The 23,343-nt window shown below is 39.2% G+C and overlaps 1 protein-coding gene across 2 annotated transcripts in view; it reads right to left on the bottom strand.

The window, feature by feature from the left end:
• SCAPER (S-phase cyclin A associated protein in the ER) overlaps positions 1-23,343 on the bottom strand; it is a 410,821-nt gene that overhangs the window by 338,553 nt on the left and 48,925 nt on the right. For both annotated transcript variants that reach the window (XM_043489284.1, XM_043489285.1), the window contains exon 5: positions 13,014-13,211. In XM_043489284.1, the coding sequence (XP_043345219.1) occupies positions 13,014-13,211 (198 nt within the window). The remainder of the gene's footprint in view (positions 1-13,013; positions 13,212-23,343) is intronic.

Here is a 23,343-nt window from a genome sequence, read left to right as displayed (position 1 = left end):
CACTTGTGTCCGTTTGTGCCCGATGTACCCTTCTAGTGGCATCCAAACCAACTGCAGGGTCCCTGTTCTAACAATATTTGTGAGCTTTGTAGAGTTGCATCATTTTTTAAACTCTTAACACATTTCATTGCCTTTGATATTAGTTTGTACTTCAACATTATAAGACATTTTAACATTATATTTGTAAATGAAAGAGAAAAAACAGATTCTTCAAATATAATTTCAACTTGCAAAATTTTGTATAGTTGTAAATATTTTGCTTTGATTTTTATTTAAAAATTATTACTTGTGTAAATAAATAAAGCTTCCCATTTATTGTGATTAGCAAGAATTTGAAATTACTGTTATCAAAAATCTTGATCTAGAATGTGTCCAGCAGTTTCAAGCATAAACATGGTAAGGATTTATGTTTATAGGGGAAACTTTGTTTCTCATTTAAAATTGGGAAAATAGGGGAGGAGCCAAGATGGCGGAGGAGTAGGACCGGGAGACCACTTTCTCTCCTACAAATTCATCAAAAGAATAACCGAATGCAGAGCAAACTTCACAAAACAACTTCTGATCGCTAGCTGAGGTCATCAGGCGCCCAGAAAAGCAGACCATTGTCTTCGAAAGGAGGTAGGACAAAATATAAAAGATAAAAAGTGAGACAAAAGAGCTAAGGACGGAGACCCGTCCCGGGAAGGGAGTCTTAGGCGGCCTTGCTTGGGCTAGGGTCCGGGCCTGAGTGCCCTGAGGACAATCGGGGGGAGCTTCTGTGAGGTGCCAACTTGAACTGTGGGAGACCAAAGGAGAGAGAGAAAATTGACCGGCCGGAACACACTGCCGGCCGTTCGCAGAACAAAGGGACGGAGAAAGTCCCAAGACGAGGTCGCAGGCTGCGGACCCGCCCAGCCCCGCCGGAGGCAGGAGGCAGGGGGGAGGGGAAGGTCGCGGCGAGACACAGGGCGCAGGCACCCGACCGGCGCGGGGCGGGGACTGGGGCTGGGGACGCGGAGGGCGGAAGGCGCGCGCACCCGCCTGGCGCCAGCGGAAACTGAGACTGGGTCCGCGGAAGGGAGTGGGTGCGCCACACCTGGGGATAGCGCGCCCACCAAGCCCCTGGCTGCCTGGACCGCTCTGACCGGGAAGGCACAGAGAGCAGGCGCAGCTTTTCCTTCCGCGCTTTTGTGTAACACCCGAGGGCTGGAACCTCGCGCAGCGCGGGGCGCGCTCCATATAGAACAGCCGGGAGCCTGAGCAGCGCAGACGGAGAAAGCAGCGTCAGCCCCTTCCGGCAGCGCCAGCCCGCCCCCGCAGGGCCAGCCCCTCCCCGCAGCGTCAGCCCCGCCCCGCAGTGCCAGCCCCGCCCCGCAGCGTCAGCCCCTCCCAGCAGCGCAACGGAACTAGCTACCTGAATAAGAGTCCGCCTCCGGCCGCCTGTGTCAGGGCGGAAATGAGCCTCTGAAGAGACCGGCAAACAGAAGCCAAATAAACAAAGGGAACCGCTTCAGAAGGGACTGGTGCAACAGATTAAAATCCCTGAAGAAAACACCGACTTCACCGGAAGGGCCCTGTATATATCGAGAAGTGCAAGCTGGAACGAGGAGCTATCTGAAACTGAGCCGAACCCACACTGACCGCAACAGCTCCAGAGAAATTCCTAGACATATTTTTACTTTTTTTTTATTTTTCTGTTTTTTCTAAGTAAGGAAAAAAAAAAATTTTTTTTTCTTTTTATATTTTTCTTTTTTATTTTTTCTCTTTTATTTTCCTTTAAAATTCCCTATTACTCCCCCATTACTCCTTAACTTTCATTTTCATAGATTCTTACGATTTTTTTAATTAGGGGAAAAAAAATTTTTTTTCTTTCTTTTTTTTTCTTTTTCTTTTTTCTCTTTTTTCTTCTTTTTTTTTTCTTTCCTTTTTCTCTTCTATTTTCTATTTTTCTTTTTCTCTTATTTCTTTTAAAGTCCTCTAGTACTCCTCTACTACTCTTCATTTTCATCTTCACTACACTATAACCTTACAAAAAAAAAAGAGAAGCCCTATCTTAAAACCGAAGATTATTCCCTCCCAATCTTGACTCTCTGTTTTCTACCTCAGAACACCTCTATTTCCTCTTTTCCCCTTCTCTTCCCCATCCAATTCTGTGAATCCTTGTAGGTGTCTGAGATACGAGAACACTCTGGGAACAGACAGCTGCGTAGATCTGTCTCTCTCCTCTTGAGTCCCCCTTTTTCTCCTCCTACTCATCTCTATCCCCCTCCTCCCTTTTCTCCTGTTCATGTAACTCTGTGAACCTCTCTGGGTGTCCCTAACGGGGGAGAATCTTTTCGCCATTAACCTAGAAGTTTAATTATCAGAGCTGTATAGTTGGAGAAGTCCTGAGACTACAGGAAGAATAAAACTGAAATCCAGAGGCAGGAAACTTAAGCCCAAAACCTGAGAACACCAGAAAACTCCTGACTACATGGAACTTTAAGTAATAAGTGACCGTCCAAAAGCCTCCATACCTACACTGAAACCAACCACCACCCAAGAGCCAATAAGTTTTAGAGCAAGACATACCACGCAAATTCTCCAGCAACACAGGAACATAGCCTTGAATGTCAACATACAGGCTACCCAAGGTCACACCTAACACATAGACCCAACTCAAAACTCATTACTGGGCACTCCATTGCTCTCCAAAGAGAAGAAATCAAGTTCCACGCACCAGTACACTGACGCAAGCTGCCCTAACCAGGAAACCTTGACAAGCCAAACGTCCAACCCCACCCACTGGGTAAATCCTCCACAATAAAAAGGAACCACAGACCTCCAGAATACAGAAAGTCCACTCCAGACACAGCAATCTAAACAAGATGAAAAGGCAAAGAAATACCCAACAGGTAAAGGAACATGAAAAATGCCCACCAAGTCAAACAAAAGAGGAGGAGATAGGGAATCTACCTGAAAAAGAATTTAGAATAATGATAATAAAAATGATCCAAAATCTTGAAAACAAAATGGAGTTACAGATAAATAGCCTGGAAACAAAGATTGAAAAGATTCAAGAACTGTTTAATAAAGACCTAGAAGAAATAAAAAGAGTCAATTAAAAATGAATAATGCAATGAATGAGATCAAAAACACTTTGGAGGGAACCAAGAGTAGAAGAACGGAGGCAGAAGATAGGATAAGTGAGATAGAAGATAAAATGGTGGAAATAAATGAAGCAGAGAGGAAAAAAGAAAAAAGGATCAAAAGAAATGAGGACAACCTCAGGGACCTCTGGGACAATGTGAAACGCCCCAACATTCGAATAATAGGAGTTCCAGAAGAAGAAGACAAAAAGAAAGGCCATGAGAAAATACTCGAGGAGATAATAGCTGAAAACTTCCCTAAAATGGGGAAGGAAATAGCCACTCAAGTCCAAGAAACCCAGAGAGTCCCAAACAGGATAAACCCAAGGCGAAACATCCCAAGACACATATTAATCAAACTAACAAAGATCAAACACAAAGAACAAATATTAAAAGCAGCAAGGGAAAAACAACAAATAACACACAAAGGGATTCCCATAAGGATAACAGCTGATCTATCAATAGAAACCCTCCAGGCCAGAAGGGAATGGCAGGACGTCCTGAAAGTAATGAAAGAGAATAACCTACAACCTAGATTACTGTATCCAGCAAGGATCTCATTCAGATATGAAGGAGAACTCAAAAGCTTTACAGATAAGCAAAAGCTGAGAGGATTCAGCACTACCAAACCAGCTCTTCAACAAATGCTAAAGGATCTTCTCTAGACAGGAAATGCAGAAAGGTTGTATAAATGTGAACCCAAAACAACAAAGTAAATGGCAACGGGACCACACCTATCAATAATTACCTTAAATGTAAATGGGTTGAATGCCCCAACCAAAAGACAAAGATTGGCTGAATGGATACAAAAACAAGACCCCCATATATGCTGTCTACAAGAGACCCACCTCAAAACAAGAGACACATACAGACTAAAAGTGAAGGGCTGGAAAAAAATATTTCATGCAAACGGAGACCAAAAGAAAGCAGGAGTCGCAATACTCATATCAGATAAAATAGACTTTCAAATAAAAGCTGTGAAAAGAGACAAAGAAGGACACTACATAATGATCAAAGGATCAATTCAAGAAGAAGATATAACAATTATAAATATATATGCACCCAACATAGGAGCACCGCAATATGTACGGCAAACACTAACGAGTATGAAAGAGGAAATTAATAGTAACCACAATAATAGTGGGGAAGACTTTAATACCCCACTCACAAAACTATGGGATAGATCAACCTAAACAGAAAATTAACAAGGAAACACAAACTTTTTAAATGACAACAATGGGACCAGCTAGACCTAATTGATATCTATAGGACATTTCACCCCAAAACAATCAACTTCACCTTTTTCTCAAGTGCACACGGAACCTTCTCCAGAATAGATCACATCCTGGGCCATAAATCTGGTCTTGGAAAATTCAAAAAAATTGAAATCATTCCAGTCATCTTTTCTGACCACAGTGCAGTAAGATTAGATCTCAATTACAAGAAAAAAATTGTTAAAAATTCAAACACATGGAGGCTAAATAACACACTTCTGAATAACCAACAAATCATAAAAGAAATCAAAATATGTATAGAAATGAATGAAAATGAAAACACAACAACCCAAAACCTATGGGACACTGTAAAAGCAGTGCTAAGGGGAAGGTTCATAGCATTACAGGCTTACATCAAGAAACAAGAAAAAAACCAAATAAATAACCTAACTCTACACCTAAAGCAATTAGAGAAGGAAGAAATGAAGAACCCCAGGGTTAGCAGAAGGAAAGAAATCTTAAAAAATCAGGGCAGAAATAAATGCAAAAGAAACTAAAGAGACCATAGCAAAAATCAACAAAGCTAAAAGCTGGTTTTTTGAAAAAATAAACAAAATTGACAAACCATTAGCAAGACTCATTAAGAAACAAAGAGAGAAGAAACCAAATTAACAAAATTAGAAATGAAAATGGAGAGATCACAACAGACAACACTGAAATACAAAGGATCATAAGAGACTACTACCAGCAGCTCTATGCCAATAAAATGGACAACTTGGATGAAATGGACAAATTCTTAGAAAAGTATAACTTTCCAAAACTGAACCAGGAAGAAATAGAAGATCTTAACAGACCCATCACAAGCAAGGAAATCGAAACTGTCATCAAAAATCTTCCAGCAAACAAAAGCCCAGGACCAGATGGCTTCACAGCTGAATTCTACCAAAAATTTAGAGAAGAGCTAACACCTATCTTACTCAAACTCTTCCAGAAAAATTGCAGAAGAAGGTAAACTTCCAAACTCATTCTATGAGGCCACCATCACCCTAATTCCAAAACCAGACAAAGATGCCACAAAAAAAAGAAAACTACAGGCCAATATCACTGATGAACATAGATGCAAAAATCCTTAACAAAATTCTAGCAAACAGAATCCAACAACATATTAAAAAAATCATACACCACGACCAAGTGGGCTTTATCCCAGGAATGCAAGGATTCTTCAATATCCGCAAATCAATCAACGTAATACACCACATTAACGAATTGAAAGATAAAAACCATATGAATATCTCATAGATGACAGACGAAAGCCTTTGACAAAATTTCAACACCATTCATGATTAAAACTCTCCAAAAAGCCAGGAATAGAAGGAACATACACTCAACATTAATAAAAGCTATATATGACAAACCCAGCAGCACATCACCTCAATCTGGTGAAAAATTGAAAGGCATTTCCCCTGAAATTCAGAACAAGGACAAGGGTGCCCACTCTCATCACTACTATTCAAACATAGTGTTGAAGTTTCGGCCACAGCAATTACAGAAAGAGAAAGAGTAAAAGGAATCCAAGATAGCGAAAAAGAAGAAGTAAAACTCTCACTGATTTCAGATGACCATATCCTCTATATAGAAACCCTAAAAGACTCTACCAGAAAATTACTAGAGACTAATCAACTGAATATAGTAAAGTTGCAGGATATAAAATCAGCACACAGAAATCCCTTGCATTCCTATACACTAACAATGAGAAAACAGAAAGAGAAATTAAGGAAACAATACCATTCACCATTGCAACAAAAAAGAATAAAATACTTAGGAGTATATCTACCTAAAGAAACAAAAGACCTATACATAGAAAACTATAAAACACTGATGAAAGAAATAAAAGAGGACACAAACAGATGGAGGAACATACCGTGTTCATGGATTGGAAGAATCAATATTGTCAAAATGGCTATTCTACCCAAAGCAATCTATAGATTCAATGCAATCCCTATCAAGCTACCAACGGTATTTTCACAGAACTAGACCAAAGAATTTCACAATTTGTATGGAAATACAAAAAACCTCGAATAGCCAAAGTAATCTTGAGAAAGAAGAATGGAACTGGAGGAATCAACCTGCCTGACTTCAGACTCTACTACAAAGCCACAGTCATCAAGACAGTATGGTACTGGCACAAAGGCAGAAATATAGATCAATGGAACAGAATAGAAAGCCCAGAGATAAATCCACGAAACTATGGACACCTTATCTTGACAAAGGAGGCAAGGATATAACAAATGGAAAAAAGACAACCTCTTTAACAAGTGGTTGCTGGGAAAACTGGTCAACCACTTGTAAAAGAATGAAACTAGACCACTTTCTAACACCATACACAAAAATAAACTCAAAATGGATTAAAGATCTAAATGTAAGACCAGAAACTATAAAACTCCTAGAGGAGAACATAGGAAAAACACTCTCCGACATAAATCACAGCAAGATCCTCTATGACCCACCTCCCAGAATATTGGAAATAAAAGCAAAACTAAACAAATGGGACCTAATGAAACTTAAAAGCTTTTGCACTACAAAGGAAACTATAAGCAAGGTGAAAAGACAGCCCTCAGATTGGGAGAAAATAATAGCAAATGAAGAAACAGACAAAAGATTAATCTCAAAAATATACAAGCAACTCCTGAAGCTCAATTCCAGAAAAATAAATGACCCAATTCAAAAATGGGCCAAAGAACTAAACAGACATTTCTCAAAAGAAGACATACAGATGGCTAACAAACACATGAAAAGATGCTCAACATCACTCATTATGCGAGAAATGCAAATCAAAACCACAATGAGGTACAATTACACGCCAGTCAGGATGGCTGCTATCCAAAAGTCTACAAGCAATAAATGCTGGAGAGGGTGTGGAGAAAAGGGAACCCTCTTACACTGTTGGTGGAATGCAAACTAGTACAGCCACTATGGAAAACAGTGTGGAGATTCCTTAAAAAACTGGAAATAGAAACTGCCAATGACCCAGCAATCCACTTCCTTGGGCATACAACTGAGGAAAACCAGATCTGAGAGAGACACGTGTACCCCAATGTTCATCGCAGCACTGTTTATAATAGCCAGGACATGGAAGCAACCTAGATGCCCATCAGCAGATGAATGGATAAGGAAGCTGTGGTACATATACACCATGGAATTTTACTCAGCCATTAAAAAGAATTCATTTGAACCAGTCCTAATGAGATGGATGAAACTGGAGCCCCTTATACAGAGTGAAGTAAGCCAGAAAGATAAAGAACATTACAGCATACTAACACATATATATGGAATTTAGAAAGATGGTAACGATAACCTATATGCAAAACAGAAAAAGAGAGACACAGAAATACAGAACAGACTTTTGAACTTTGTGGGAGAATGTGAGGGTGGGATATTTCAAAAGAACAGCATGTATACTATCTATGGTGAAACAGATCACCAGCCCAGGTGGGATGCATGAGACAAGTGCTCCGGCCTGGTGCACTGGGAAGACCCAGAGGAATCGGGTGGAGAGGGAGGTGGGAGGGGGGGATCGGGATTGGGAATACATGTAAATCCATGGCTGATTCATATCAATGTATGACAAAACCCACTGGAAAAAAAAATTAAAAAAAAAACAAACAAACAAACAAAAAAAATAAACATCAATTTTTATCTATAGAGAATCCACTCTACCTACTCCTATCTTGTCCAAAGGATATTTGCAAATACTTAACTTCTTTACTTTCTCCACATCTATCAGGCTTCTGTGATAGCCATTTCTTTTCCCATGAAACTTCAGTTCCATGGTCCACTAGTCCAACTATTCCCTTAACCTCTTCAATCCTTTACTTAATGAAATTCCACTGAATCTGCCTAAAAAATACCAACCCATAATTAATTCATCTACCCACCATCTTTGGGGATTTTTAGCAAGTGACTGAATGCTAGTAAGTATTCAGTCAGGGTAGAGGGGAATCACATAACTGTGTAGATGTGTCTTTACCCCAACAATGTATGTAGCCTCATTGCTTCACACAGACATTTAACATCTATTTACAGAGTATTTACTGTGTTCCAGTTCCAGTTTCAAGACAGTGTGGTTTCTGTCTTCTGGGAGCTTAATGTCTAGTAAGGGAGACAGATATGAAAACAACAAAATAAACAATTATATAGTTTCAACTGTGATAAAATGTTTCTAGAGAAAGTATGCTATGAGAGTACAGTCAGGCCATACGTGCCCAAGCAGAACCCATGGATATCCAGGGCTGAATGTATTACATCATTTTATAAAAGGGGCATGAGCATCCGTGGATATTGGTATCCACATGGCAAGGGCAGGAGAGGTGTCTTGGAACCAATCCCATGCAGACACTGAGTGTGAACTCTGTATTAGCAGGGAACCTGATTTAGTCTGAAACATGATAACCTCCCCTGAGAAAGTGACACTTAAATTGAAACCTATACTAGGAATGGGAGTTAGGTAAAACGGATGGGGGAGGTGAAGAGGTGCTGGGCAAGAAGAGTGAGGAGAAAATATCTTGGCAAAAAAATCAGAATGTGGGAGGATCTCAAGACTTGCGAGCACCTGGCATGTTTGAGTTAGAAAGAAGGCTGGTTTAAATGAGGCAGAAGGGAGGAGACAAGAGTGGTGTGAAATGAGGTTTACACAAATCAACTCACTCAAGATTTGAAGGTCATGCTGGAGATTTTAATGCACAGAGCAAAGGGAAACTTTTGAGGAGCTATAATCAAAGAAATCAGAGCTCATATTTGTTGTTTTTTTAAGTATCAGTTTGCCTATTGTATAGAGAATGGATTGGAAGGATGCAGGGAGTCCTGCTAAAAGATTTCAATTGTGATCCAGGGACTTTACTAATATAATGGCAGCTTGGACTAGAATGGTAGCAGTAGAGAATAAGAGAATTGGCAGATTGGAAAGATTTAGGAGCTAATATTCAAAGACTATTAAAAAGCAGAGACATTACTTTGCCAACAAAGGTCCATCTAGTCAAAGCTATGGGTTTTCCAGTATGGATGTGAGAGTTGGACTATAAAGAAAATTGAGCACCAAAGAATTGATGCTTTTGAACTGTGGTGCTGGAGAAAACTCTTGAGAGTTCCTTAGACAGCAAGGAGATAAAACCAGTCCATCCTAAAGGAAATCAGTCCTGAATATTCATTGGAAGGACTGATGCTGAAGTTGAAACTCCAATACTTTGGCCACCTGATGCAAAGAACTGACTCATATGAAAAGACCCTGATGCTGGGAAAGGTTGAAGTCAGGAGGAGAAGGGGACAACAGAGAATGAGATGGTTGGATGGCATCACCAACTCAATGGACATGAGTTTGAGTAAGCTCCAGGAGTTGGTGATGGACAGGGAAGCCTGGTGTGCTGCAGTCCATTGGGTCGCCAAGAGTCAGACACGACTGAGCAACTGAACTGAACTGAACTCAAAGAGGTCCATTCACTGGACAGTGGCTAGTGTGGGGTGAAGGGAGGAAGATGGAGGGACTCCCTGCCAATTCAGGGAAGAAAAATATATCTCCAGGTTTAGGGTAGAGGGAGTCATCATGAACTTGTTTCTATATACATCAGTTTGACATGCTTATGAAATATCCAAGTGGAGATGCCAACTAGGCTAGCTGAATATACAAGTCTGAAAATCAGAAGAAAGGTATAGGCTAGAGATATAAACTGAAGAAATCATCAGGAAATCAACAATAAATTAAGCCATGGCATGGAGAAAACGCAGAGGGAGAAACTAATAGTGAGAATAAGACAAGCCTTAATGAATTCCCGAAAGCTAAAGGAAAGGTGGAGAAGGAAAAGCCAACAAAAGGAAGCAGAGGCAGCAACCAACAAAGAAGGAAGAAAACTAGCAGTGGTGGTTCTATAAAAGCCAAAGTGCTGTAAGGGGAGTGGTCACAGTGTGAAATGCTACTCAGAGGTCAAGGGAGGGACTGAAAACATCCACTGGGCTGACCAACACGGAGTGACATTAATAAGAGTTTCACAGGAGCTCTGATACAAGAAGACTCTAATCAGGAAAACTGAACATACAAGAAAGAGAAGAATTTCCAGTCTCAACTGTGACCACCAAGGTTTCTAGGCAACCCTGTGGCTTCCAAAAGTCTGCCCTTTCATTCTCCATCACAGTTATTTCAGATCTTTCCACCCTCTTCCAACACCACACCTTCTACTTCTTGAAAATATAAAAGGGCAAAGAACCCCTCAAATGGAATTTCAAATTCTTATCACAAGTTTCTGCCTTGATCCCATCTGTTCCTATCCCTCTTGAATGCCACGCTTTCTCTCAACTGCAGTCATTCTTAACCTATGTACCACTCCTACTTCTTCCATGGCCTCTGGGACATTCCTATTTTCTTATATACTTCCTGCTTCTACAATGATTCTTCTCTGTCCTGGATCTATATTCCCCTATCTTCATCTGTGACTTCTCCTTTCATCTAACTATAAAATTTATTTTCTTTTTATAGTATGTTATACTTTTCTAAGCATTTTCTCACATCTCATTTTGATCTTGACTTAACTTGTTGAAATGAGAAGTCTCAACTATTGAGATACAAACATGGAATACTTTTATCTTTTTCCACAAATAACTAGCTACTCAGTTGAATCCTAAACCTGCTGAGTATGCTCAGTGAAATCCACAATTTTTCAGTCACATTCAATTATCAAAGTTTGATTTTTAAATCCTATCTTCAGACAACCTGCCTATTGTTGTCTGACAACCTAGCACAAGTGAGAATTAGATGGCCTTTATCAGATGCCTGTGGTGGGGAAAAACATGGCTTATTTTCACGGAGTCTTTCCCCTCTTCCTCCTCTGTACCCCTTAACACTATCCTACATTCACAAACTTATGTCCCTGCCATAAGTGGCAGTTGTGGGAACAGAGCAATATTCCACTTACCAGATATTAGTGATGGATCTTCAAACAGTCATCAGCCCATTAGCTCATCAGACTAAGATGATGCTGACCAACAACAGAGTCAAGTGCTGCCAGGCAGAGATGAGTCCCTAATCCTTCTCTGGAACAATGTGAAGTGAGTAGTCCCTACTGATCTCTGCAGTACATGGTAATTTCTGCACAGGGAGCACTCGTGGTTCTCTAGGCAGTGGTCAGGTTCACCCTGGCTCCCTTGCCCAAAGCAAGATCTGCCTCAACTCCATCAGACTTTGGTATATTCTACTGATACCTAACCAAGTATCCTCACAGGAAGTCCCTATTACTCCAACAACCTCACCAATGTCTAAAATCCTTCCCTCACAGAAATTATCAGATGCACTGGGGGTCCTCTTTACTCGATCAGTGACAAGTCCCATCCTAACTCCTTCCAAAGAAAGCTTACTACCCTGAAGTCCCTCTAAGCTCAGCTGGCATGAGCTACTCCAGCAAGCTTGTTATGCTACGAAATCTCTAAGGGAGATGCAGATACCAGTCTCTATATTCCACGGGGCCCCCAGTACCCCAGAGCCACACATCCAGTTCCCCGCAGGCTGAAATGGAAAACAAGGAGTGGAGACTACACCCCAACAATATGATTTTTCTTAAAACATAAAAAAAGTTTTACAGCTGATAGTTAACAATATTAATTGTGACAAACAAAGCATAAACTTGGATGATTTCAATCACTGTTCATTCTGAAACCTGTTTCTGTTGAGTCATATTTTTAAGTTAGTCTAAAACATATTTTGGCAGTTTCCAATTTTATAGGAAACACAGCTATTGTTTCAACATATAACTTTGCTTTGACTCTTCATGTGTTTCAAAGGTTAAATAATGAATTCCAGGATTTTTAACCATGTTCACTGTAGAAACAGAAGCTGCCTCTGTAATCTTTCTATGAAGATGTATCATCCTGATTTTTCTCAAAAATAATTTTATTTAGTATAAATACAGCATATAGTTTGTATCTACTAAAAGGCCAGGCTTTCTAGAGAATTTTCAGAGACAGATTATGCTATGTGTCTGTTTAACATCCTATTACAAACACAAGGTTATCTAAAATTAGAAAACACACCTTACAACGACATCCCAATCCCACCCAGAGTTGTTTACGGTTAGCCATCAATCTCACTTTCCCCTCACCAAAGCTGATGAGGAGAGTGACAAGTATCTCAATAGAAAAGGGGCAATGTCCAATTAAAGACATTAAACATGAAACCAAAGAATGTGAAAATCTCACTAATGCCACCTACAGTACCAATGGAGAATGCAGTCAAGAGAGATCTTTAAATAAATTGTGTGTGTGTGTGTGTGTGTACCTATCCTTTAATTTCTCGCCTAGGACTATATATCAAGACAATTTTCTACCAAATCTTGCACAGAATATAAAAGTACACAATTAGGTAACTCAAACAACAACAAGGGTAATCTTAAAAAATCAAAACAAAGAAAAACCTGATGCATTCACAGAAGCCAACTGTAGAATCGTGGCTGCAAGTGATAGGGGAGATAGGGAGATGCTGGTAAAGGGTACAGACTTCAGTTTTAAGACGAGTACGTTCTGAGGATGTAGGGTATAGCACGGAGATTATAGTTAATACTGAAGGACTGTATACAGAGGTAAATAAAAGTTAGATAGAGCAAAAACTGGTGAATCTGACATTAAATGGATTTCAAAAACTTAAAGCAAACCTTACCTTACATTCCACCACACTCTGATCTGATTCACAAGTCACGTAGATTTCATCTACTGCCCGGCGAAGGTTGTCAAAAAGAAACGCCCAGTATCGAGCTCTTAGATCAACTTTCCGAGGGTGTCTTGTTTTAGTGGGACTTTTATCAAAGTGTTTATCTCCAGTTGTAGATGATGTCATTTTACAGTCTACTGTAGTGTTCTGAGGAAATGAAACATGAAAAAAAAATGTTTGATGCCTCCAGGAACTAGATTTTTTTATAAATCACATTTTTCAACATAAATACTTAAAAACATGATGTCCTTCTTTTCACATTACATCACACTGAATTCACCAAAACAAAGCTTCTCATTTTAAATAAAACCAGCAGGTTTGTAATATCAATTACATGTCTCATTGAAAATTAGGATGATTTTAATGATGAATAGACTCTTGGTCGAAAAAGAGCACTAAAAGGGCTCCTGGTTTACTAAAATACATGTATGGCACATTTAAATACATTAACAAATAATAGATAACCATTTCATCATTGTGAAGTTGCTGGCATATATTATTTTCATTTAGAAATGACATATTCTCTACTTACATTCAGTTACTTAACTTCATCTTAAACCATTTTTCCACTAAAAGTAAAAATCAACATACAAATACGAAACAATTTACTAGAAAAGAATACTGATGAATAAAACCAAGCATCAGCTGCAAAGCAGATTCACCAAGTAAAGTAACTACAGCATTCATATGACCCAGTCTTTCCTCGGTAGTACAGGCAGATTTTGGAAATACAAGATTATATTCTATACTTTTACAGACTACCAAAGAATCATTCCACCACAAACATGAGTAAGTAGTTTATAGGAAGACTTGAACCTTCTCACTAGAAGTACAAACGAGTTGCTTTTCTCTCTGTGGCTACTTAAACTGATAAGTAAATAAATACTTGTACCACAGTTAGAACAGCAAACAATCCCAAGTTGCTTTGGGTTGTCCTGTGTGTGTGTAAACCATTCCTATTAGCTTGTCTGTTTTCCCTTCTTCATATAAGAGTCCCAGAGTGAAGAACACCCAAAGTAGAAGTTAATAGGCTTCAGTGTTGTTTTATGCTTTGGCCTTCAAAGTAACAGTGGTTTCTATACTTCAAAACTCTTTTATAGCCAACCTTTGGCTTATACAGAATCTTCATTACCAAAAGGCAAGCAAACAAAACATTTACACACACAAAGACACACACTCTTAAGAGGCTGAGATGGAGCTACTCATCCTCCTTCCACAGTCCCTCATCCAGATGAAGGCTGTCAGACACAGCAAATAAAAATTTGTAAATATTTTATCTGACAGTCCTAATCCAGGCCCAGATTCTCAACACTCAAGCAATAAAATTTAAAGTAATCATCAACAACCCACAAAACCTTTGCCTTAATGGCTCTCCAAGTACTTTCCAACTCTAGTAGTAATGATCTAATTATGATAGTAAATATCCCCTTACACAAATTTTAAAATATGTATTATTAGCTGCACTTTACAGCTTAGAAAACTGAGATTTAGAAACTGGTTTGTCCAAGATCACAGAGCCACAGGAGACCATCTTCCAGTTAGAGCTCTGCAATTACACCACTGACTTCCCGTTACACTGCACCCCAAGGCCCTGTGCTAACAGCCCTTTACCAGATATTCCAGACCACCTCATTTCTCTATATATATTTCACACAACCTTAAAATTCACTTGAATTTTCCTGAATTATACTTCCATCACAAACTTTTTCTAGAATAATCGGTGAAGCACAAGTAGCTTCCTGTGAATTCAGATAATAATCACATGAAATTCTCAAAAATATTCTAACCCATCTTTACCCATTTATGTCTTTACCCTATCATGTACATATGGATATTGTTCAAATACTTTAACCAACCTTTCTTAAAATGCATAATAGGCAAAACTGCTTTCAGGTTAAGATGTTTCTATTCTCTGTGATTGCTCTATGTGAGACTTCTATTAAGAAAGACTCTAGAAAGGAACAAATTACATCTAGGTAATTCCATCTGAAGGGCAATGTACTATGCAAATCTGACATTTAAGTTTGACAAAAATAGCAATACTTTATATGTGCACATTTATTTTATGAACGGCTTTTTTTAATTGCAGGATAATTGCTTTATGCTTTCCCTGGTGGCTCAGTAGTAAAGAATCAGCCTGCCAAACAGGAGATGCAGGTTTGATCCCTGGGTCGGGAAGATACCCTGGAGAAGGAAATGGCAACCTGCTCCAGTGTTTCTGCCTGAGAAATCCCATGAACAGTGAAGCCTGGAAGGGCTACAGTCCATGGGGTCGTAAAGCAACTTAGCAACTAAACAACAATAGATTTACAGTACTGTGTTGGTTTCTGCTTATAACAACATGAACCAGCTGTAAGTGTATATATATGCCCTTGCTGCTGAGGCTCCCTCCTGCTGCCTACGCCGCCCCTCCAGGTCATCACAGAGCACCACGCTAAGCTCCCTGCGCGCTACAGCCGCTTCCCGCTTGCTAGCTATTTCACACATCGTAGTGTACATACGGCAATGCTGCTCTCTCAATCTGTCCCACCCTCTTGAAAACATATCATTTAATGTTCAAACAAAGTCTTAATATGAAGACGGGACAAATATTATTATCCCTATTTTGTACATGATAAAACTAAGGCTTAGTAAGATTCATTTTTTTGAGCCAGTGAAAAGGCTGAATGACAGAACTGGGACCAGAACCTAGAGTTCCAACTTCTGCTTCACTGTTCACAGCGTATTTCACAAAGCACCTGGCCCACAGTAAGTACCCACAAAATGTTAGCTATGATTAGAGGGGGAAAGATACAGAGGAAAAGAAATATGCTCAAAGAAAAATGTGAATAAACTAATGGCAAAATTGCCAAACTTCTGAAGAAAGGTAGAAGAGACATGTCAAATTGTCTGATAAGTCTGTATAAAGTTTCAAAATATAGGGTTCTTTACCAACCACTGATAAAAATAATAGCAGTGATAATAATAACTGCAGCAGCTCTTAACATTCATGGCATGCTTGCTATGTGCCAGGCACTGTGTTAAGTGCTTTCCATATAGCTATATTTCATTTAATCTTTGAAGTAATTTTTATCATAGTTACTATTTTTTATTTACTTATTTACTGGCTGTGCTGGGTCTTCATTGCTTTGTGGGCTTCTCTCTAGTTGTGACAAGTAGAGGTCACTCTCTAGTGAGTGAGCTTCAGCAGCTGCAGCTCCCAGGCTCTGGGTACAGTCTCAATAGTTGTCATGCCCAGGCTTACTTGCCCCAAGACATGTGGGACCTTTCCTGACCACGGATTGAACCCACGTCTCCTGCTTTAGCAGGGAGATTCTTTACCACTGAGCCACCAGGGAAGCCCATCGTAGTTACAACTATTAGCTCCATTTTTTACAGGAGAAAACTTAGGTGTAGCTAAATTAAATGATAAACCCAAAGTCTCACACTAAGAGACAAAGGCAAGATTCAAAATTAGGTAACCATTTCCTTGCCAACATCTGCTGGATCATCACAAAAGCAAGAGAGTTCCAGAATAATATCTACTTCTGCTTTACTGAAAAACATCTACTTTCTGCTTTGACTACGCCAAAGCCTTTGACTGTGTGGATTACAACAAATTGTGGATAATTCTTAAATAGATGAGAATACCAGGCCATCTGACCTGCCTCCTGAGAAATCTGTATGCAGGTCAAGAAGCAAGAGTTAGAACTGGACATGGAACAACAGACGGGTTCCCAATCAGGAAACGAGTACGTCAAAGCTGTGTATTGTCACCCTGCTTATTTAACTTATATGCAGAATACATCATGCCAAATGCTGGGCTGGATGAAGCACAAGCTGGAATCAAGATTGCCAGGAGGAATATCAATAACCTCAGATATGCAGATGACATCACCCTTATGGCAAAAAGAGAAGAAGAATTAAAGAGCCTCTACATGGAAATGAAAGAGGAGAGTGAAAAAGTTGGCTTAAAGCTCAACATTCAGAAAACTAAGATTATGGCATCCAGTCCCATCACTTCATGGCAAATAGATGGGGAAACAACGGAAACAGAGAGAGACTTTATTGTTGTGGACTCCAAAATCACTGCAGATGGTGACTGCAGCCATGAAATTAAAAGATGCTTGCTCATTGGAAGAAAAGCTATGACAATCCTAGACAGCATATTAAAAAGCAGAGACATTACTTTACTCACAAAGGTCTGTCTAGTCAAAGCTATGGTTTTTCCAGTAGTCATGTATGGATATGAGAGTTGGACTATAAAGAAAGCTGAGCACCAGAGAATTGATGCTTTTGAACTGTGGTGTTGGAGAAGACTCTTGAGAGCCCCTTGGACTGCAAGGAGATCCAACCAGTCCATCCTAAAGGAAATCAGTCCTGAATATCCATTGGAAGGACTGATGCTAAAGCTAAAACTCCAATGCTTTGGCCACCTGATGCAAAGAATCGACTCACTGGAAAAGACCCTGATGCTGGGAAAGACTGAAGGCAGGAGAAGGGGACGACAGAGGATGAGATAGTTGGATGGCATCACCGATGTGATGGACTTGAGTCTGAGTAGGCTCCAGGAGTTGGTGACAGGGACAGGGAAACCTGGGGTGCTGTAGTTCATGGAGTTGGACACGACTGAGTGATTGAACTGATCTCATTGCTATGGCTTACTGTGCCTGTTTCCAAGACATGCAACAGAAGACAAAGCGATCTAAACTTTTGGAAAAAGCTAAACACAACTGAACTTCATGTTTTAAATAAAATTCAAAATAACAAATGCTATATACTAATTTAATCAATCACTTTTGAGAGAAAACAAGGAAGAAAGAAAAGAAAAAGAGAGGGAAAGGGGAAGGAGAAAACTGAGATTTCTCACTTCCCTCTCTTAGAACTCTTGTCAACTCCCCCTGATAACCTGACAAAACCTATGGACCTAAACATCTGGCAACAACTGATCTTTTTACTGTCTCCATATTTCGTCTTTTCCAAAACATCTTAAGGTTGGAATCATATAGTATGTAACCTTTTCAGATTGGCTTCTTTTCCTTAATAATACACAATTAATTTCCTCTATGTCTTTTCACGGCCTGATAGATCATTTCTTTCTAGAGCTGAATAATATTCCATTGTCTAGATGTACCACGGTTTATTTATCCATTCATCTACTGAATAACATCTTAGTTGCTTCCAAGTTTTGCCAAGAAGGCTGCTATAAATCCATGTACATGTTTTGGTGTAGACGTAAGTTTTCAACTCATCTTCATCTATACCAAAGGCATGACTGTTGAATCACGAGGTAAGATTATATTTACTTTTGTAAGAAACTGCCAAACTGTATTCCCAAGTGGCTGAATTCTCACTCTGAATTCTCACCAGTATTGAATGAGAGTTTCTGTGGCTCTTCATCCTCACCAGCAATTGGAGTTGTCAGAGTTCCCGATTTTGGTCATTCTAATAGGTGTGTGATGGTAGCTCATTGTTTTAATTTGCATTCCTGATAGCAAATGATGCGGCATACCTTTTCACATGCTATTGGTACATCCTCTTTGGTGAGTTGGTTGTTAAGGTCTTCAGCTCATTTTTCAATCAGGTTGTTTCTTACTGTTGAGTTAAGAGTTCTTTGTATATTTTGGGTAACAGTTACCTCATGTTACCGGATGTTATTGGACATCTTTTATTGGATGTCTTTTTCCAAATACATTCTCCCAAGTCTGTGACTTACCTTCTCATTCTTTTGACATCATCTTTTGCAGAAGTTTTTAATTTTAATGAAATCCAGCTTATCAATGATTTCTTTCAGGAATTATGCCTTTGTTACTGTACCTAAAGTCATTACCATACCCAAGGTCTTTTAGGTTTTCTCCAACATTATCAGCTAGGAGTTTTACACTTCTACATTTAAGGTCAATGGTTCATTTTGAGTTAATTTTTTGTGAAGAATGTAAGGTCTGTGTCTGGATTCTTTTTTTTTTTTTTTTTCATATAAATATCCAGTTGTTCCAGCACTATTTGTTGAAAAGACTTATTTTTGCACCACTGTATCGGCTTTGCTCCTTTGTCAAAGGTCAGTTGATTACTATGTGGGTCATATTATGACTATTATTTCTATTCTGTTCCATATATCTATTTGTCTTTTCTTCTCCAATATCACCCTGCCTTGATTACTGTGGCTTTATTTAAGTCTTGCAGTTGGTTGGTGTCAGTCTTCCAATTTTGTTCTTCTCCTTCAATACTGTGATGCCTATTCTGTGTCTTTTGCTTTGCCATATACACATTAGAAAAAGTTTACTGATATCTATAAAATAATTTGCTGGGATTGTATTGACTATATTCTTCAAAATGGAAAGAAATGATATCCTGACAATATTGAGTCTTCCTATTCATGAACATGGAACATCTCTTCATTTATTTAGTGCTTTAATTTCACTCATCAAAGTTTTATCATTTATATAAATCTTCTATATATTCTGTTAAATTTATACCTACCTATTTAATTTTGAGGAGTGATGATATAAAGTGGTACTATGTATTTAATTTCAAATACCACTAACTCATTGGTGGTACACAAGAAAGCAACTGATGTTAAAGCAAGTATGTTAATCTTGTATCTTGCAACTTTCTATAATCAATTACTAGTAATAAGAGTTTTTTGGTTGACTCTTTGAGATTTCTTACACAGATGATCATGTCATCTATGAACAAAGACAGTCTTATTTCTTCCTTCCCCGTCTGTCTACCTATATTCCCTTTTCTTGTTTTATTGCATGAACTAGAACTTCTATCATAATGCTGAAAACCAATTCCTCATAACTGACCTTAATGGGAAAGCTTCTAGTTTCTCTCATTAGTATCATGTTAGCTGTAGGGTTTTGTTTTTTAATTAAGTTGAGGAAGTTCCCCTCAACTATTCCTAGTCTTATAGTTGGAGAATTTAGTCAAACTTTTTTTTCTTGTACCTGTTGATATAATAACAGGATTTTTCTTTTTTAGCCTGTTGCTGTGATGAATTCCATTGATTTATTTTCAAATGATGAACCAACCTTGCACATTTGGGAGAAATTCCACTTGCTCATGGTGCCATTCTTTTTAAATATTGTCAAATATGACTTGCTAATATTTTGTTGAGGATTTTTATATCTATGTTCATGAGAGTCATTGGTCTGCAGTTTTCTTGTCGTGTCTTTGTCTGGTTTTGGTGTTAGAGTAATGTCAGTCTCATAAAATGAGTTAGGAAGTATTCCCTCTGCTTCTGCCCTCTAAAATGGATTGTAGAGAATTTATATAATGTCTTCCTAAAATGCTTGGTAGAATTCAACAATGAATCCATCTCAGTCTGGTACTTTCTGTTTTGGAAGGTTATCAATTATTGACTTAATCTCTTTAACAGATTTATATTTATTCAGAGTGGCTATTTCATCTTGAGTGAGTTTTTATAGATTCTGTCTTTCAAACAATCAGTTCATTTAGTCCTGGTTATCTGTGACAAAGGGTTCTTCATAGTATTCTTTTATTATCCCCTTTTAATGCCCATGGCATGTGGAGAGTAATGAATAATGAGGGACATGAAATAGGATTTGGGGACAGAATTAGCCATATCGGGAGAGTGGTCATAAAGGTCAAAAAAGCCTATTCAATATAGTTGATACTTTTCTCCAGCTACATTCAAATGCATGAGTGCAGAGCAGAATACGTATAAAGGTGGCTATAATGAGGACAGCTCTGTCAAACACGAACTACTAAGGGACAGGGTAGCCAGACAGTCGGGAGAATATGGAAGAACATAATTATGACAGGCAAACCACAGAATCTCAGGTGTATTTCCAGGAAAGTGTGGCCATATGAAGTATTCAGTTCAGTCCAGTTCAGTCGCTCAGTCATGTCAGACTCTTTTGCGACCCATGGACCGCAGCACGCCAGGCTTCCCTGTCTATCACCAACTCTCAGAGCTAACTCAAACTCATTTCCATTGCATCAGTGATGCCATCCAACCATCTCATCCTTTGTCATCCCCTTCTCCTCCTGCCTTCAATCTTTCCCAGCATCAGGGTCTTTTCCAATGAGTCAGTTCTTCACATCAGGTGGCCAAAGTATTGGAGTTTCAGCTTCAGCATCAGTCCTTCCAATGGATATTCAGGACTGATTTCCTTTAGGATGGACTGGTTGGATCTCCTTGCAGTCCAAGGGACTCTCAAGAATATTCTCCAACACCACAGTTCAAAAGCATCAATTCTTCAGCGCTCAGCTTTCTTGAGAGTCCAACTCTCACACCCATACATGACTACTGGAAAAACCATAGCTTTGAAGGCAAAGTAATGTCTCTAATTTTAATATGATGTCTAGGATTGTCAAGCATTTCTTCCAAGGAGCAAGCGTCTTTTAATTATGTGGCTGCAGTCACCATCTGCAGTGATTTTGGAGCCCCCCAAAATAAAGTCTCTCGCTGTTTCCATCGTTTCCCCATCTATTTGCCATGAAGTGATGGGACCAGACGCCATGATCTTCATTTTCTGAATATTGAGTTTTAAGCCAACTTTTTCAGTCTCCTCTTTCACTTCCATCGAGAGGCTCTTTAGTTCTTCTTCTGCCATAAAGGTGGTATCATCTGCATATCTGAGGTTACTGATATTTCTCCTGGCAATCTTGATTCCAGCTTGTGCTTCATCTACCCTGGCATTTCACATGATGTACTCTGCATAGAACTTAAATAAACAGGGTGACAATATACAGCTTTGACGTACTCCTTTTCTGATTTGCAATCAGTCTGTTGTTCTATATCCAGTTCGAACTCTTGCTTCTTGACCTGCATACAGATTTCTCAGGTCAGGTGGTCTGGTATTCCTATCTCTTTAAGAATTTTCCACAGTTTGTTGTGATCCACACAGTCAAAGGCTTTGGTGTAGTCAATAAAGCAAAAGTAGATGTTTTTCTGAAACGCTTGCTTTTTTGATGATCCAACAGATGTTGGCAATTTGATCTCTGGTTCTTCTACCTTTTCTAAATCCAGCTTGAACATCTGGAAGTTCACATTTCACGTACTGTTGAAGCCTGGCTTGGAGAATTTTAAGCATTACTTTGCTACCGTGTGAGATGAGTGCAATTGTACAGTAGTTTTAACATTCTTTGGGATTGCCTTTCTTTGGGATTGGAATGAAAACTGACCTTTTCCAGTCCTGTGGCCACTGCTGAGTTTTCCAAATTTGCTGGCATACTGAGTGCAGCACTTTCACAGCCTCATCTTTTAGTATTTGTAATAGCTCATTTGGAATTCCATCACCTCCACTTGGCCTGTTTATAGTGATGCTTCCTTAGGCCCACTTGATTTTGCATTCCAGGATATTTGGCTCTAGGTGAGTGATCATACCATCGTGGTTATCTGGGTCATGAAGACATTTTTTGTATAGTTCTTCTGTTTATTCTTGCCACCTCTTCTTAATATCTTCTGCTTCTGTTAGGTCCATAACATTTCCGTCTTTTATTGTGCCCATCTTTGCATGAAATGTTCCCGTGGTATCTCTGATTTTCTTGAAGTGATCTCTAGTCTTTCCCATTCTACTGTTTTCCCTATATGGAAAATATTATGTTGTTTTCCTTATATGGAGTATAAGGGATAATGAAAGGGTGGTAGGATCAGTCAATTACAGATCACATGCAATCTATAGACTGCAAAGAATTATTAGAGTCACATGATCAGAGAGAAAAAGGAAGAAAGAAAGATGACAGATAGAAGAGGGATGGCTGAGTCTGAGATCCTAGGAGAGTCACCACTAGTGAGAACAAGGCAAGACCATAGGAATGAGCAGAAGACAAAACCACTGGAGGAAAGAAATGTAAGAACTTTAGAGGATAGCAAATGGTAGAGCGTGCACACTGAGCCTGAAAAGTATACCTTCAAGGAATAAGGAGAAGTGACCTGGACTTCTATTTAAGTGCCGCAACAAGAAGGGGAAGCAGGTGGCATAGCCTGATGGCATGTGCTTCAAATTTGAGGAGTTTTAGGAGATGGGAGAAAGCCTGCCTGAAACACCAGTGAGGAAGAAGCAGGAAACATAACCTACCTCTAGGATCAGAGGTAGGAGTGCTGTGGGGGTGAGGTGGGAGGGAAACAACTACTACTTAAAACAACTGTGGAAGAAGCAGCATCCCCACAGGTGACTTAGCATTTAGCTAGAACAAGAAGGCAAAGGGAATGTTCAGAGAAAAGAGGAACAAAGAAAATTTTGCTGATGATAAACCTACTTCTAGAGGGCAAAGTGGTAGAATTTCATGAGTAATGCAGAGATATTTCCCTGATAACTACTGAAACTGA

Source organism: Cervus canadensis, chromosome 17 (genome assembly GCF_019320065.1).
Source record: "Cervus canadensis isolate Bull #8, Minnesota chromosome 17, ASM1932006v1, whole genome shotgun sequence".
In the NCBI taxonomy this organism is placed as follows: Eukaryota; Metazoa; Chordata; class Mammalia; order Artiodactyla; family Cervidae; genus Cervus; species Cervus canadensis.
The sequence above is the reverse complement of the archived record's forward strand: the minus strand, read 5'-3'. Positions and strand labels throughout refer to the sequence as shown.